Below are 18,415 nucleotides of genomic sequence, written 5' to 3' on the forward strand. Positions count from 1 at the left end.
ACATAAGCGTAAGTATTACAAAACTAATATAATAGTGAACAAGAGATGTGACTAACCTGTCTCTGGGGAGGTGCAGTGAAGGAGTTGGTAGGCAGTCCAGGAGATGACGGAGTTCTGCACATGTTACGCAAAGCCCACTCCAAGCTTACTGCACACACAACAATGCACCTTTATCAGAATGAGTAGAAGAATCAAGTTTAATCACTTGCAATAGGTTTTTATAAGAGATGTGCGGTTCTCGATACCACAGATACATTGGACATTGGTGCATCGACATTGGTGCATCGACATTGGTGCGTGGACATTGGTAATGGTACCGAGAATTGATTGTCAAAAGTCTATACCCATACCAATGACCAACATGTCTGAGAAGATCGCACAATCTAAAAATTACCGCTTTTGCTGTGACCACACATGACAGCAAAGAGGTTTCTGCGACCAAGGGGGATGATTATAGTGATTCAGATGTTGACAGCCATAACAAAATTCAAACTTTAAGCCCTAAGAATGATTTGACATGTTTCAAAAGTAACTTAACAAAACGTTTGATTATAAATTTGAATATTTATTTAGGCCTGAGGGACAGCATTGCAGATTGAGAGCTTGTATAACTGGCTTGATCCAATATGGTGTGTAATTCATTAAGATTTCACCTTTATTTTAGTGCGAGATGCCCGACTACAGCAAAAGGTATGCCTGAACAGCTTGATTGTAGGCATGATTAAACCAATAAATAAGTTATTGTATTGAAACTATTCTCTAGCTAAAACTGATAAATATGAACTACTTTTATTTTTAGTTACTAAGACTAAATGTTAGCAGTAATAGGCCTATGTAATATTTGCAGTACCGGTAACATTGGTGTTGATGCATTTATTCAAGGCAGAGATAATTAAGTGTGTGGAAAATGGTATATACCTTTTGGAGGTGTAAGAGGATCTCCACTGGAAGTGCTCCTGTCATGGTTACTGCTGGGATCACTCAGCAATGCCTCCCTAAAGAGAAAAAACACTGGATATTAGAGATGAAACTATTTTACATTAAAATCTGAAATAAGTCTTACCCCTTGCACATAAGTAGATGGGGGAAAAGTCCAAAATTAAGTAAAGAAATTAGGATGCACAGAATTGGATTGTATTTTTATATCAGGACAGGATGTAAAGTGAATCACTGTCAGTGATGGTACAGAATTTTCTTTCCCAAAAAATATTTTCCTCCCTAGAATAAGGGTTTAGTTATTAACAAAGAAGATAGTAACTAAGTTAAATTAGCAACAAGATTTAGTAACATATTGATTTTGTTTGCCATTATTGCCATCTGCAAGAATATTAACCTAAGATTTTTAAACATTTTGCAGATGGCAATAAAGTCAAACAAAACCAATTTGCAGTATTTATGGCACTTATTTATAAAAAATGGATAAAAAGTATGGTACATAGGTATGGAAAGGGAAAGGATTTTATCTAAAAAATTACATACCTGGTGCAATTTAATTTTAGAACATAAAAAAACGCTGGCTAACCACAAATAGGAATTTAAACTGACTATCCCTGCATTTTACAAAATGTTTAAAAATGTTCAAAATGTTTTAATGTTTAGGGTTTTAAGGCCTGATATGACTACCAGTAGAAAAACGGTATTGTCTGAACCCTTTTAGTGCTACAGAGTCGGTGACAGCGACGAACTATTTTTACCTTAAAGTGCGAGCGTCCCTGAGAGTGACTATTCGTATTTCGTATAGTATGCATCGATGCTGTGAACTTATTGGCTGGTTAATTCATTAGTATGTTTCAAAAGCTTCAAATAATCGATTGCCGGTCATATCCCTCTGTTAATAAAAGGTTAAATACCTGTAGTACTGTCTGTGATCCTGGTTTTAGTCAGTGACCCAGGTTTCCAAACATATTCCAAACAAATCCTGGGTCGGCGTGGTTGTTTTAGAGGGTTTCAGCATTACTTACGATTAAAAAATGGCAATTTCGTGTAAAATAATAAAATAAGAAATGTTTTACAATTTGTTTTACTTTATGTATCATTGTAATCATTACTAAGAATACTAATAGATAGCTTGTATTATTTTTTATGTGAATACAATTGTAAAAAAAATATTTATTCTAAAGTTGTTGCTGGGTTTGAAATAAAAAAAGTATTTACAGAAAAATCTTATTTATTGTCTCAGTACATTAGTTGATAAACAAAAACTAAACATTGTTTATTATAAATTTTTTCGTTTCTGAAAGTATACTGCTGAAAAAATAAATTTGTAAAAGAATAAAAATGTATTACTTAGATTCAAAATATCTAAAACAATGTCGTTACAGTTACCTTCTTGTTTTCCTGTGTCTTTAGTCTATTTGTGAATGTTCATAAAACAGTTCTTGCATAAGTAAGGCTTATCGGGGCACATATTGCAGGTGAGTTTACGCGGGAATGTGTGGTATTGCCATCTGTAGACTGGGACGGGTGGCGTCGCCCTGTAATCCAGCTACTAGGAGGTCACGAATTGTGGATATTTATAGGGATGCACTGTGGATGCGATGCTCCCTGGTGTGGATTAACGTCCGCACTAGTGAGTACTACGACTATCCGCAGTACTATCTTGATAATTAGACCAATTCGTAAATTACAAGGAAAAATGTGGTTCGGATTCCACTATAAACTGTAGGTCCCTTAGTTGCCATTAGCTGTATGGGCTATTAATTAACAGCTGTGTCTAAGGAACATGTCGGCCTTAGTCACTAACAAGACTACAAGATTGCGCCACTCATCCTTCACTCATATTTGGGTTAAAATACGTACATAGTGGCGTCCCCATCTTAAATAAATGAGTAAATGAGTAATCTGCGCAAAGCAATAGAATGGTTGTAGACTACACCAACATACGCAGGTGGCAACAAAAGTGCGCGAACAATAGGGCTGTGGCAAGTTTACGTGGGAAAGTGTGGTATTGCCAACTTTGCAAAGTAAAATTGCCTTCAGCAGGCCCATTCCACGTGTTTCCCGAACGGGTCGGCAGCTATTTATTTTATTGATTTTTTGCTGAAAAATGTTAGTGCCGACCCGATCGGTCAAAAACTACCCCCACCCCTAAATATAATAATTATGATTCAAAACATCAATATTAACCTATAAAAGTAAATAGAAACAATATTAGTGAAATTCTACATAAAATCAAGTTTGGCAATAAAGTGAAGAGGCTGAATATCAAGGTGGCAGTTAACGTGTTATATACATTATTGATGATAATTCTGAATTACCTACTGAAATTAACATTTGCACTAGACCTAGGGTACTTTTGCATAACTGGATCTATTAAGTTTTAGTTGGAAACATTATTAATTCTAATTCTAGGGGACACTACACAAAGTTAAAATTGTTTTGAATTGGGTGGTTTGTAATTTTTATTGTTTATGTAGGGGATATAATCTTCCTGTTATTGTCTGAAAGTTTTATTGTAATAAAACGAGTCAACATACGGCAAGCAATGCAAAACGTAAGGAGCCCAGACGAGGAGCTGGAACAGTTAGTGGCAACGTGTACTTACAAAATTACACTGACAAATACAAGAACTCAGCAGTATTCACTTGGCGAGATGGCATTAAAATGTCAGAAATGTGGTGCACTACATTTTAAAGAAAAACAAAGAGGACGAGGTGAAGGATTTTCATCCTGCTGCCATATAAAGGAAAATTGAATCTTACACCAAACCGAGAAAGCTATTATATCCAGAGCCTACTAAATGGAGCAAATCATTTGAGCAGAAACTACAAAGAGAACATTAGATCGTACAACTCTGCGCTCGCAATGGTCAGCACTCGAGCTAAAATTGAAGAACATAACGGTGGAGGGCCTTTCATGTATAAGGTGCACGACACAGTTCATCACTCTATTGGCACCTTTCAACTGTCAGAAGGGGAGCATCCCACATATGCCCAAATTTATATCTACGACGACAAATCCGCTGTTCAAGAAAGAATGCTAAACAAAGCTAATGGCTCTTGCAGCACTGAACTCATGCACATTTTGACTAAACATTTGGTTGATATTAATCCATTTGCGCAAGTTTTCAGCATGATAAGCTCCGTCCTGCAAAATACTCCTACTGAACAGCAAAAATAACTTAGAATGTATATAGCCAACGATCGAGCTCAAGACCAACGTCAATACAACGACGCAACTTCTACGTTGCTACAATATATCCTAATTTATTCGTGCGAATTCGCACGGGTTCACCTAGTACCTTATAACTGTTGTCTAAACTTGTTCTAACCTCAAGCCCTGGTTTACCGGTTTTATTGATGCTTCTCCATAATAAAGCGAATTCCCTCATTTATGGTCCTGCCCCTATGTCCCAAAGTACAATCGAAACCCCTTTTAGTGGAAATTATTAATTTTATCTAACTAAGGGTGATGGATATTACTGTCTAACATCATATGTTTGTAATTAATATTGCTTAATGTATGAAATCACATGTTAAAAACGCTTTATTTACAATTGATTGTTTTGTTTAGGTGTTGTATTAAAATAGACTTTTATGATTGTGCTTTATTCTGAATTTTCTAATGTCTTAAATATTTAACAATGGCAACGAGGATAATAGAAACAATTGAACAAATAAAGGATGAGAATGAGAGGATAATCAAGTACAAAAACCTCAGAAGATCATTGAAAGCTCAGCTTACAAATATCACAAAACTATTGAAAGAGCACAAAGTGTCTACAGATGCTTCAGTTAGACTACATCATTTAAATGAATTGCACACGAAATTTGGTATAATACAGGACCACATTGAATTAATGATTAATGAAGATGATATTGAAGATGAACTCGCTTACAGACAAGAATTTGAAAATACCACAATTGCTACCAAGGTAATGTTACAAAACCTAATTGATACATCAGGTGTCGATTGTTCAAATGATCAGATTCAGCATGCTACTACAACAAATGTGACAACCTCAAATCTAAACTTTGTGCGCCCTACAATGAAAGGGAAAGTTTCCGAAATTTTACAAAACGTTTGGATACTTTTATGGAACTAAAATGCATACAGGACCAAAATCAGAAAACATTGACATTCTTACATGCTCTCACACCATTAATTCATCAAAAGCTATACGACATTTGCTCACCAGATGATCCAAATAACAAAACATACAAAGAACTAGTACATTTATTACAACAGTACTTAGATCCTCAAGCAAGTACACTAGCGTTACGTTACAATACAAATTTGTACTTAGAGAACAACCGAATGGAGAATCAGTAACAGATTTTCAACGGACCTTAAAAGGTTATCTACAAACTGTGAGTTCAACTGTGCATGTGGAAAGTCTGTTTGTGATATATTTTTGCGATTACAGTTTGTCAGAGGACTAAATGACCCAGAAATAAGAACAAGACTCTTACAAGAACGTGAATTGAGAACATTTTCTGAGTTAGTTAGGACAGCAACCGGAATAGAGCTATCAAAAACAAAAAGTGCAATGATTACTGAGCAACATTTTGCTAGACATGTGAATCAAGTCAGATACAAAAGTCAGCAAGTACCTGTACCAACAAATAAAGATGTAGGAAATACAAGGTATTTCATTAAATCTACTGCGAAACTTGATAAAACTTCCTTGAGTTTTGATTCTTTAAGAGGAAAGTGTTATCGTTGTGGTAATGAATCACATATGGCTAATAAATGTAAATTCAAAGAAGAAACATGTCATTCTTGCAATAAAATTGGTCATATTGCTCGTGTATGCATGAGTAAAGGTAAGTTACAAAAATCAGTTCACTATGCTGAAGAAGAAGCTTTTGAAGAAGAGGATGGAAACGACTTACATAACATACATTTACTTTCAAATTCCAATGACACAGATAAATTCAATGCAAAATTATCAGAGGATGGCAAGGAGATGTTATTCGAATTAGACACAGGCGCATCATTGAGCTCCATTTCCCTAAAAGACTTTCAACACAATTTTCCGAACAAAAAGCTTCTATCAACTGCAGTTGAACTACGCACATACACAGGAGAAATAATAAAACCGTGTGGCGTAGCTTTTGTGAAATGCAACTACAAGGGACAAAGATTCATTGGGAAGCTATACGTAATAGATCACCAAGTTGATGCTATATTTGGACATGAGTGGATGAGAGAGGTGAAACTTGATTGGGCAGACATGAGGGCAGTTAAAGAAACAAATGGATCTCAGCTGACATCCTTACTTGAAGATTATGAAGATATTTTCAAGACAGAGATTTGAGAGATTCCTGACTTCAAAGCTAAATTTCAGGTGATGGAAAACACTACACCTATTTACATAAAGCCTAGACAAGTACCATACGCAATAAAATGTAAGGTCGAGAGGGAGATTGAACGATTGGAACGTGAACACATCATTACTAAGGTCGAAAACTCTGCTTGGGGAACCCCTGTGGTTTCAGTAATAAAACCAAATGGCAATGTGAGATTATGTGCCGACTACAAGGTTACACTCAATAAAGTAATTGAAGAGGTAAACTATCCCATACCAAGAATAGAAGACATTTTCTCAAACATGAGTGGAGGGAAATACTTTTGTACACTTGACATAAGTAATGCGTACTTACATATGGTAATGGACGATGAAAGTGCTAAAATGCAAACCTTAAGCACACACAAAGGGCTTTTTAAGGTCAATCGCCTTATGTTTGGAGTGAAGGTCGCTCCAACTCTCTGGCAAAGATTCATGGACTCAACATTACAAGGTCTGGATGGAGTACAGTGTTTCTTTGATGACATACTTGTACAAGGATCTACGTTTGATGAAACTTTACAAAGATTAAAACAAGTAGTGAATGTGTTACGTAGTAAGAGTCTACGATTGAACAGAGAGAAATGCAAATTCTTTCAGAAGAGCATAAAATATTTGGGACACGTGATTGATAACAATGGTTTACACAAGAGTACTGAAAAAGTTGAAGCAATAACTAATGCAAAACGACCTTCGAACATCAATGAACTACGATCATTCCTGGGTTTGGTGACTTACTACAGTAAGTTTATTTCATGCTTCTCTGATATAGTTTATCCTTTGAACAATTTTCTAAAGAAGAGCAAACCATTTAAGTGGACATCAGCTTGTGAACAAAGCTTCAAGAAAGTGAAAGAAAAAATTGCAAATGAACAGATATTACTGACATTAGCTCATTTTGATCCTTCGCTACCCTTGGTTCTTGCTACAGATGCTTCTCCAGTAGGACTTGGGGCTGTCCTATCACATTGAATGAAAGATGGCAGTGAAAGACCAATAGCTTTTGCCTCCCAAACATTGACAAGGAGTGAACAAAAATACAGCCAAATAGATAAGGAAGCAACTGCAATATACTGGGGATTGAAAAGATTCTTCTCTTACTGTTATGGTCGTAAGTTTGTACTGATTACAGATCACAAGCCTTTAGTATCTATTTTCGATCCACATAGAACTTTACCGACAATGACAGCTACAAGGATCTTTAACTATGCACACTTCCTTTCAGGGTTTAACTACACTGTTGAATTTTGCAGAACACAAGACCATTTGAATGCTGATTTTCTTTCCCGATTTCCAGTTGAGAGCACACCTGATGATTTCTTGGATGATAATGCTGTGTTTCAATTAAGTCAGTTGGAAACAATGCCAGTCACTAAAGAAGAGATTGCAAGAGAATCTTACAATGACAGCACTACAAAAGAAATTATTAAATTACTTAAAGAAGGAAAGAGTATCAAAAGAATTGGTTTACATGATCATGAATTTACTGTACAGAATGATTGCTTGTTTAAAGGAAACAAAATAGTTATTCCAACTAGTTTGCAGAGTAAAGTCCTACAGGAACTTCACATTGGACATTTAGGCATTGTAAAGATGAAGGGGTTAGCGTTATTGTTACTGGAAGGGCATAGATAACGACATAGAGAATTTGGCAAAAACATGCAAAGAGTGTTGTCAAAAACAGAATCGACCAAGCTTAGTGACTCTACACCCTTGGGAAAGTGCTGAACAGCCATGGCAGAGAATTCACATCGATTTTGCTGGACCATACGCTGGAAATCAATACTTTTTCATTATTGTTGATTCATTTTCTAAATGGGTTGAAGTTATTCCAACAAAGATAACAACCTCGGAATGGTGCATAAAGACACTTTTGGTATTCCTCCCGTACTAGTACCTGACAATGGACCACAATTCACATCATTTACATTCAAAAGTTTCTTAAAGATAAACAGGGTCATCCACAAGACATGTGCTCTATTTAACCCTTCGTCATATGGGCAAGCAGAAAGATTTGTTCAGACGATAAAGAAGGGCTTAAGTGCAATGAAAAGTGAGGGAGGAGACATAAGTACAAAACTACCAATGTTTCTAACGCAACTAAGAAAGTCTGTAAACTCAACGGGTAAAGATGCGTACTCCCTCCCTTATGTTCGGTCGAAATATAAGAACTCGTCTTGACTTCATGCTGGAAACAAACAAACTAGAAACAGCAAATGAGAATGAAACTTCAAATAAAAGATATCGCAATTTTAACATTGGAGAAAGGGTTCCAGCTTTATGCTACAACCAAAAAGGGAAAAAGTGGAGTTTTGGAAGAGTAACAGCTAAAGAAGGAAAAGTGATGTATGTTTTGCGAATGGATGATGGCTGCAACTGGAGAAGACATGTCAACCAGATGCTACCTTGCCGATTAAAGGGGGAGGATTGATGGATATTACTGTCTAACATCGTATGTTTATAATTAATATTGCTTAATGTATGAAATCGCATGTTAAAAACACTTTATTTACAATTGATTGTTTTGTTTAGATTTTGTATTAAAATAGACTTTTATGATTGTGCTTTATTCTGAATTTTCTAATTTCTTACATATTTAACAAAGGGCTTAAGCAAAATAAAAACTGCTTGGGCAACTGATTCTGTAGAAAGAATAGAAATACCATAAAGAAGGATGATTTGCATGCATGGAATTGTCTTTGTTCATTCTCATACGCAACATCGGAGAGTACTCCTAGTTATACTACTGTATAATAATCAAGATTCTACCATACTTTACTTAACAAAGCAAAAAATGCAGATCAGTTACCTTGGCCTGGATGAAGAATCGACGAAGCAACTATCCAATAAACTGTCCATGCTGGCCCTTGGGGTAGACTGGAGTTCTCCTAACAAGAAAGAACTGATTACTTATCTCCATTTTGTTTCCACAATAAATAAAAAAAACCTACCCAAATCTCACATTTTTAAAAGAGTGTATTTAGCAAAAAATACAGGCTAAGTTCTTCGGTTTATACTTTCAGTTTAAATCCTTCAATTTATCGTGATGTTTAAGAGTTTTTTTTATTTTGTTAATCTAACGAGGGCTGTCCAGAAAGAAATACTAGTGTTGTCCTTAGCAATACTAAGCTTAAACTAAGCTTTACTAGCTATGTACTAGGTTTTTGAAGTATTTAGCAGGTTCAAAACTACTGTAGAAAAGAATAAACAATTTGGTCAAAGATTTGAGTGGTTGCAATCATATTTGAATAATCCTATGAAATTGTACATGGCTCTTGATCAAATTATCTACCCACAGTAAAGTTTCCCAATCAATCCTCTGACTTATTTAATCACATAGCAATATCTTATCGGTCAACACAATACCTTACCAAATATGAAAAACATTAGCCATGCATAGCTACCTTGAAATATGTGGAGTCCAAAGAGATCTAGCATCAAATCATCTTCAAGACAATCAATCGGGATCATTCTGAAACCAAATTAGAAATACTGTAAAATTACTTTTTGGAGGTACATTTTTATAAACAGGGATTATGTAGGCTATTGTTTTTGGAATACTTTTAATGTCACAAGAGGGAGGCATAAAAAACCCAAGAATCAAAAATTATTGATAAATCTGTAACTGCTTATTAGTTTTAGGCCTTTGGACCTGTGAAGGAACACATGGCAAAAATTCAAGACAATTTAATGAGCTAATAATGGAAATCAGGGAGCAACTGAATCTCATAGTTGGTATACACATAATCTGACCTGTCAAATATAAATTTTAACACATTGTAGCATTAATAAAATAGTCAACTCAAGGCTAATTAAGAGATCCAGTGAGGTTTTGAAGGTTTAAATACAGATACAAAGCACAATACTTACTCAATACTAGCTCTAGTATCTCTATACAACTGCTGAGCCATACTCAAATCTACATCATTCTCTCCTGAAAAACATAATTAACATTATTTCCTTAATAAATAAGAATATAACTTTGAAATCTTGCAAAAGAGGTGCTATAGAGATGATTCAGCAAGTGTTGCATTTGTGTAAAAAATACTTAAATCGTCATCTGAAAACCCAGACATAAAGTTTTTAGAAGCATGAATATGCGCTAGTTGGGAATTTCTATTTCATAATTTAACAGTGTAAGTCGACAAATAAACTATCCTACTAATATTATAAGTGAGAAGGTTTGGATGGATGGATGGATGTTTGTGACAAGTAAACACGAAAAATGCTGGTAGGATTGGGCTGAAATTTGGTGTAATGATAGTTCACATCCCCGATTCACATATAGACACATTCTTATCTCAAAAATCTTTTCGGGCTCCGCCCAAGTGGCTCTGGGGTTTCCCATATTAACCTTATGAATATTCATATTTTAAAAAGAATAAAAGAATTTTGTCAGCTGTTACAACTACACAAGTTGGTTCTATGATATTAAGTAGCATTAAAATAAGGTTTACCAACAAAGTCAACCACAACGTCCACAACAAACACAAAATCAAACATAAAAAAAACCTAAGGCCGCCAAAGTCCCAAAATGAGTTTGCTCAACTTTCAAGGGCACTATATCTCCTGCAATCACATTAACTAAACCAAAGAACACAGGAAAACCTAAAATCTCTGCCAAGCTTCTTAAGCAGGGAGAGACCATTGAAGACTTCTTTTGGAAAAATATAGACCAATATAAAAAGAATACCCCCGCCGCAGCAAACCTGCAGACTAAGCGAATTTCCATTAGCCTGATAGGATTTACACTAAAATGTCTCCTTAAAAATATCATATTTATTCCCTATTTAAATAGAATTAGTTAAACTAGTAGGCTTACTTAGGTTTGCTGCAACAGGGAGGGTAAAAAGGTGTTTTTTTTATGTTAATAGGTTGGTAAGAAATTAGTGTATTTTCCAAATTCTGTCAAAATATGTTCATAAACAAGTACAACAGTTTACTTTTTCTCCATAAGAATAACATGAGGATTTTAAATTTACAGTTTTTTGGAATTTTCTCCGTAACCATTAGGCGTACAACAACGCTTCAATATACTAAATTATTTGTTTTTTTATGCTCTACAAAATGGTGTGAAAAGAAATTGTAAAATGTTGTGTTTTTAGGGTCAAAAATGGGAAAAACCTATTTTTACCCCATAAAACCCCCCATAAACCCCCGTTCCCATAGTCCGATCATGCTGGTTCGCGAACTCGTTCAAATAAATGTAGGTTTACACGTTTGTACCAAATTTCATCAAAATCGGATGATTTTTGCTCGAGTTATCGTGCTAACGGACACATATATATATATATATATATATATGAATTTGAACGGATGGTGTTTTTGGCCTCTAGGGACCTCAAAACGAAAAAATAAATCGGTCCCGGGTCCAGGTCTTACCATGAGTACTACGGTAATAGCTTATTCCCTATATGGGAAATTCGCTAATACTCTGTCACACACCAAGCGACAAAACATGACCGAGATGGACTGCCTCTCATTCCAAGGAAAACGGAAACAAGAACAGCTGCAAGAACAAGACCCCAACTCAAGTCAACAAGCCAATCACTCTGGAGTGCCCCTCACTATAACTTCTGTTTTTAGAAACAAACAGCCTGAAAAAAACAAAAGAAAAACCAGCAAATTGCCAAATAATTCTTGTGTAGCAATAATGCACCGAAATATTAGAGGACTTGCTACAAAGAACAGACTACACCATATTCTTAACAACACAAATCCAAGCATTCTAGTCTTGACTGAACACAGACTGAAAAAAGCAGAACTAGAAGCTACAAAAATTCCCGGCTACTCTTTAATTACCCACTTTAGTAGAGAAGAACATAAACTTTGAGGGGTAGCAATATATTCCAAGAAAACCCTTGCTCAAACACATGCCAGGAGCTAATTTTCGAAGCAGCAACCATTCGCATGCAGACAACAAAGAAAAAGGATATCTACATTCTGGGAATCTATAGACTAAGACTACCAAGGGAAAATGCAAGAATTGCCCTTGATCTCCTATCACACACGCTAGACTACAAGAAGTACACAAGAAACACTCACCGGAGACATAAATATTGACAGGCTCGTCCAAGATACCAAAAACACCATGCTGGAAGAAGAGTTAACCAAACAAAACATCTGGAGATTTCCTCTAGAGACCACCAGAATAACCCATGACACAGCCACTTCCATAAACTTGATATGCTCAAACATACCATATGCGGATATTACTGGACAAGTTATGCATTCAAATTCCTAATCCGCCATAAAAGGCAGTAAAATATCCCTGCCGCAGCAAGCAATCCTGCAGACTAAGCGAATTATTTCAACTTGTCTGATTACATACAGCTAATGGCAACTAAGGGACCTACAGCTTAGACTGGAATCCGAACCACATTTTTTCCTTGGTATTTAACGAATTGGTCTAATTATCAGGATAGTACTGCGGATAGTCGAGTACTCACTAGTGCGGACGTTAATCCACACCAGGGAGCATCGCATCCACAGTGCATGCCTATAAATATCCACAATTTGTGACCTCCTAGTAGCTGGATTACAGGACGACGCCACCCGTCCCAGTTAAATTTAAATAACATTAGATTTAACGAGTGCTTAGGTTTGCTGCCACGGGGAAGGTAACAAGTGTTTTTTGACCATAAAATTACACTATTTTTGAATTTTCTCCGTGACCGTTAGGCATACAACACGCGCTTCAATATACTAAATTATTTATTTTTTTAAGCTCTACAAAACAATTTAAAAAGAAATTGCAAAATTTTTTTTGTTTTTAGGGTAAAAATGCAAGTAAAAATAAACAAGAAAGTGTCCGAATATGTTAAAAACTGCGCCATTTTATAAGCTTTCCAACCATATGCTATACTATTGAGGTTTAGATATTCTGTCGTTTGTTTTAGTGGTTTGAATACCAGAAAACAGGGTGTCTTTAACATTTAAAACATAGAAAGTCGGGTATTTTTGTTTTAGCTCTAACAGTAAAAACAGTAAAAAAGATCCCTGTTTTCTGGTATTAAAAAAAAAGAAGAAGACTCTCCCCACACACAGATGTACAGTCTTTGAGGGGATTTTTTTCCTTTGTACATTTGTTTTAAGCCACGATTGTACTCTGATTTTTAATTTTGGAAATAAATATATTCTTATTCTTATTCTTATTCATCCTCTATTGACTAATGACTTCCCCAAACAAATTGAGAGCGAAAATGCTGTTGCAATCATGTATGCAGATGACACAACCATTTTGATCAATGACAACACAGCCCTAATCCTGTACCTTAATTCAAAATTGATTTTAAATAAAGCCATCCTCTACTCAAAGAACAATGAGTAAAGAACAATCAAGAACAAACCCCACAACTCTAAATTTCAGTAAGAAAAAAGACATAGCCCTTCAACTAGAGGATGTAACGATAGAAAACCACTGTCATCCTTGATAACAAACTAACATGGAAAGAGCACATCAACCACCTGAACAAAAAAATCAGTGCTGGAATACATGTCGTCCAAAGAATAAACTACATAGGCGGACTATCTGTAGCCAAAACAGCTAACATCGCACTGGTAGAGTCACATCTTGGATATGGCTTGACAGTTTGGGTAGGAACTTCAACAAAAAATATGAATTAAATCCTTGTTCTTCAAAAGAAAGCCATAAGAGCCCTCGCCGGCCTTGGCCCACCACAGACTTGCAGACTAGCATTCACAAACCTAGGAATCCTCACAGTGGTGTCTCTCTACATACTTGAAACCATAAAGTATGTGGATGAAATAAATCCCCCAAGAAACCAAGACCTGCACCACTACAACACCCGTCATGGCTCCAAATTTGTCCTACCAAACCATTCATTGGGAGAAAAAAACCTTCCTACTCCGGCCGCAAACTGAGGAACCATCTACCTGACTACCTGAGAGACCTGACTGGCAACAAGCTACACCAGGAGTTAAAGAAGTGGCTGATCGCAAGACCTTTCTACTCAACAAAGGAATTTTATGGACATTCTGGAAATTAACACATACAATTTACTGTTGTATTGACACAATTGTAATTCTTGACGAATGACCAATAAAGAATATTGTATTGTATTGTAACAGGGTGCAGCACAATTAATTTTTTTCATTTAAGACAACATCTAATTTGAACCAAATAGCAACATAAAGCTGTGAAAAATAAAAATTTCAATTTTTTATTGTTTAGGGGTAGTGGTAGAACATTATGGCTATGGTAGATCTGCTATATCATATATCATACCGTAAATTAAAAGAACAAAATTTTCTTAAACCGTGTCCTCTCCCATTGCAAACGCAAAGCACTATCAACAAACAAACAAACAAATAAACAAACAAACACACAAACTTTCACATTTATAATATTAGTATGATTAGAAAAATATAATGAGTGATCGTGTCTGAAGGATTATAGCAGAAATGTTCATTGAAGTTTTTTTTAGATGTTTATAAAATCAGATCCTTTTAGACAAGATGAAAATGACCACAATAATCCCTCAAACATCATAAGCCCACCATCACAAAAAATTAGCTTTCAAACAAATTATGAGTTATTTTTCTAACCCCAATCACAGAATCAATTCATCACTAGGGATGCAGTTAAGGTACATTTAAATATAAATAAAATTATTGCATTTTGTAGTATTTGTGTGATTATTGTTTATTATAGATATTATATAAATACAAAGACACAAACTTTCACATTTATACTATTAGTATTATTACTGCTATGTATTATAGGATTATTATAATTTAATTGATATTTATTATAAACTAGCTGTGTGCCCGTTCTACGCACGGGGATCTTATAGTAGTCAGTTGAAACCTTCTTATATTAAGATTAAGAACAGCAGTTAGTTTGCATATTTGCAGATATGCTGGCAAAACTATTATATATAAACCTTCGCAAATACAGAATCTGACAGTTCAAGCCAAAATAAATGCTTCGCAATTAAATGTCACCCGGATCGTTATGGTCCATATGTCCAATGATTAAACTAAAAAATGTTTTATAGATCCATGAAGCGTAGCCCTAAAGTAGGCCTATAATTGAAAGTTACTTTCCACATCGTTTAACTTAAACGTATTTAAAGTACTACCTCAACCTCACCATTTAACACTTTATTCCGGTTGACATTTTCAGTATCAAAGGTGCTCTTGTCCATTCCGTGAAACACTGAGAAATAAGGACATTAATGCGTTACCAACAGACATACACACAACAATCCAAAAAAGGCCACGAACTATTGATACATAAACAATATAAAGGCGTAAACAATTCATGATGGATTGCCCAACAAATGTTCTACTCAAATAGGTTATCATTTTCTTAGCATACCGGGTAAGCTAAGATTTGGAATCCAGACAGAAAAAGCAAAACTTATACAGAGTCAAGACATCACTTAAATTGAATACGGACGGCTCTAATAAATAAGGTGCAACACCAACGATAACTAATTTGTAAACTACAGTGATGTGTTGGTACCTACGTAAAAATGATTCTAGCAGCTACCAACGGTTCTAAGGAAAAGAACCAGTACCTACGTAAGAACCTACCTAAGAACTATAGTACATCCGACCAATTAAATACATTAATATCTAGTCCCGAGGTTATTGATCTCTTGCTTTTGGATTTTCTCGTAAAAAGTTATAGCGTAAACTTATCGGTGTCAGTTGAAAAAAAAACAACCTTACCCAAACAACTTTTTGTTATTTAATAGATTACGCATTCTCTAAACAATGATTAGTATATCTATTAACATTAGAAGGAAATGTGACGAAAATCACACAATGTTGGGGTTTTGGTCATTTGTAATTATATTTCTTAAGTAGGTAGGCCATGTATTCTATGGAAAAGTACCGGTATCAAGGATCGTCGTCAAAAAGGTTGTTATGAATAAATATGTAGGCTTACGTACCCAAGATATGAGCTATGGGCCTATTGGCTGTATGGTCCAGCGATTGCATCACACGGTGAGTAGAAACAGAAAGTGACACATTTGAAAAGCGAGTTTAGCACTTCCTCTGTTAAACCTCTGTTACAATCACCCACTGCAGTTGTGATTTTTTACTTTACACTTTACACAACCGCCATTGAAGTGCCGTCAATGAGTGGAAACCTTTTTTGTAAGCTATTGGCGACGATCATTTCAGTGTCCCATCCCTATACAACACTGATTCAAGGTCTTCTTTCTGGTTGTCAAAACTCAAGAAACATTTTATACTCAAAGAATTTCTGGTTCCGATTTGGACGATGTCTAGTTATTTAATTTCATTTACGGTTACACTATTAGACTATATTATTGCACTTGCGATTAATTAAATCCGTTATGTAAGAAAAACGTTTTTAATCTCACTTGGTTGGGATTTGTTTTCAAAACGTGATTCGAAATGGTCGCGGTATTTGTAAACAACATTTGTAAACATATCATTGACAGCTAGAAAAAATAATCTTGATCCGAACAGCTGTTCGTTATTTCATAGACGATTATGTGATAAAAATTGAACGAAAATTTGACAAAAATCGCACAAAACTGCATTTTTGAACATCCGTAATTTTATTTACAAAGTAGTGAGGCTATATTTAAATCACTAAAGACACTCTCGCCAATCCAGTGAATACATTAAAATGACTTGGATCTTGATAGGTACTCTGTTTTTTCACGGAGAAGATTGCGTAAAATGCCATCTTGAGTGTTACAGACAAAGGGAAAGACAGACAGACAGAAATAGAGATAAGACTCGTTTCTGCTTCTTTAATGTATAAAACATAAAAATAACCTAAAAGTATATAATTCTGAGCAAAGTACAGACAAAACTCTAATTTTATTTCATCATTGTTTAAAGAATGCGTAATCTATTAAATAACAAAAAGTTGTTTGGGTAAGGTTGTTTTTTTTTTCAAACTGACACCGATAAGTTTACGCTATAACTTTTTACGAGAAAATCCAAAAGCAAGAGATCAATAACCTCGGGACTAGATATTAATGTATTTAATTGGTCGGATGTACTATAGTTCTTAGGTAGGTTCTTACGTAGGTACTGGTTCTTTTCCTTAGAACCGTTGGTAGCTGCTAGAATCATTTTTACGTAGGTACCAACACATCACTGTAGTTTACAAATTAGTTATCGGTGGTGTTGCACCTTATTTATTAGAGCCGTCCGTATTCAATTTAAGTGATGTCTTAACTCTGTATAAGTTTTGCTTTTTCTGTCTGGATTCCAAATCTTAGCTTACCCGGTATGCTAAGAAAATGATAACCTATTTGAGTAAAACATTTGTTGGGCAAACCATCATGAATTGTTTACGCCTTTATATTGTTTATGTATCAATAGTTCGTGGCCTTTTTTGGATTGTTGTGTGTATGTCTGTTGGTAACGCATTAATGTCCTTATTTCTCAGTGTTTCACGGAATGGACAAGAGCACCTTTGATACTGAAAATGTCAACCGGAATAAAGTGTTAAATGGTGAGGTTGAGGTAGTACTTTAAATACGTTTAAGTTAACCGATGTGGAAAGTAACTTTCAATTATAGGCCTACTTTAGGGCTACGCTTCATGGATCTATAAAACATTTTTTAGTTTAATCATTGGACATATGGACCATAACGATCCGGGTGACATTTAATTGCGAAGCATTTATTTTGGCTTGAACTGTCAGATTCTGTATTTGCGAAGGTTTATATATAATAGTTTTGCCAGCATATCTGCAAATATGCAAACTAACTGCTGTTCTTAATCTTAATATAAGAAGGTTTCAACTGACTACTATAAGATCCCCGTGCGTAGAACGGGCACACAGCTAGTTTTTACTAAAATTTTTCCATAAAGATATTTATTCCCAATTTAAATAACATTAGAATTAACGAGTGCTTAGGTTTGCTGCTACGGAGAAGGTAAAAAGAGTTTTTTGACCATACGTCAATACTATGCAATGAAATAAATAAATTTGCAAAAATTGTATCAATATATAATATATATCCATAAACAAGTAAACTACAACAGTTTTCATTTTCACCATAAGAATAACATGGGAATTTTAAAGTACACTATTTTTTAATTTTCTCCGTGACCGTTACCACAGAAAACATACTACTATAACCGCATGGTAAAAAGCGTTAA

At 35.1% G+C, this 18,415-nt stretch overlaps 1 protein-coding gene across 2 annotated transcripts in view; it reads right to left on the reverse strand.

Moving 5' to 3' along the window:
* LOC128994176 (E3 ubiquitin-protein ligase TRIM37-like) overlaps nt 1–18,415 on the reverse strand; it is a 154,782-nt gene that overhangs the window by 25,938 nt on the left and 110,429 nt on the right. For both annotated transcript variants that reach the window (XM_054418650.1, XM_054418575.1), the window contains exons 12-16: nt 10,160–10,223; nt 9,694–9,761; nt 9,099–9,177; nt 919–995; nt 57–148 (exon numbers count right to left, since the gene is read on the reverse strand). In XM_054418650.1, the coding sequence (XP_054274625.1) occupies nt 57–148; nt 919–995; nt 9,099–9,177; nt 9,694–9,761; nt 10,160–10,223 (380 nt within the window). The remainder of the gene's footprint in view (nt 1–56; nt 149–918; nt 996–9,098; nt 9,178–9,693; nt 9,762–10,159; nt 10,224–18,415) is intronic.

The sequence above is a fragment of the Macrosteles quadrilineatus genome, unplaced genomic scaffold (genome assembly GCF_028750875.1).
Source record: "Macrosteles quadrilineatus isolate MER2022 unplaced genomic scaffold, UCM_ALF_1.0 Scaffold_1__1_contigs__length_201487025, whole genome shotgun sequence".
NCBI lineage: Eukaryota > Metazoa > Arthropoda > Insecta > Hemiptera > Cicadellidae > Macrosteles > Macrosteles quadrilineatus.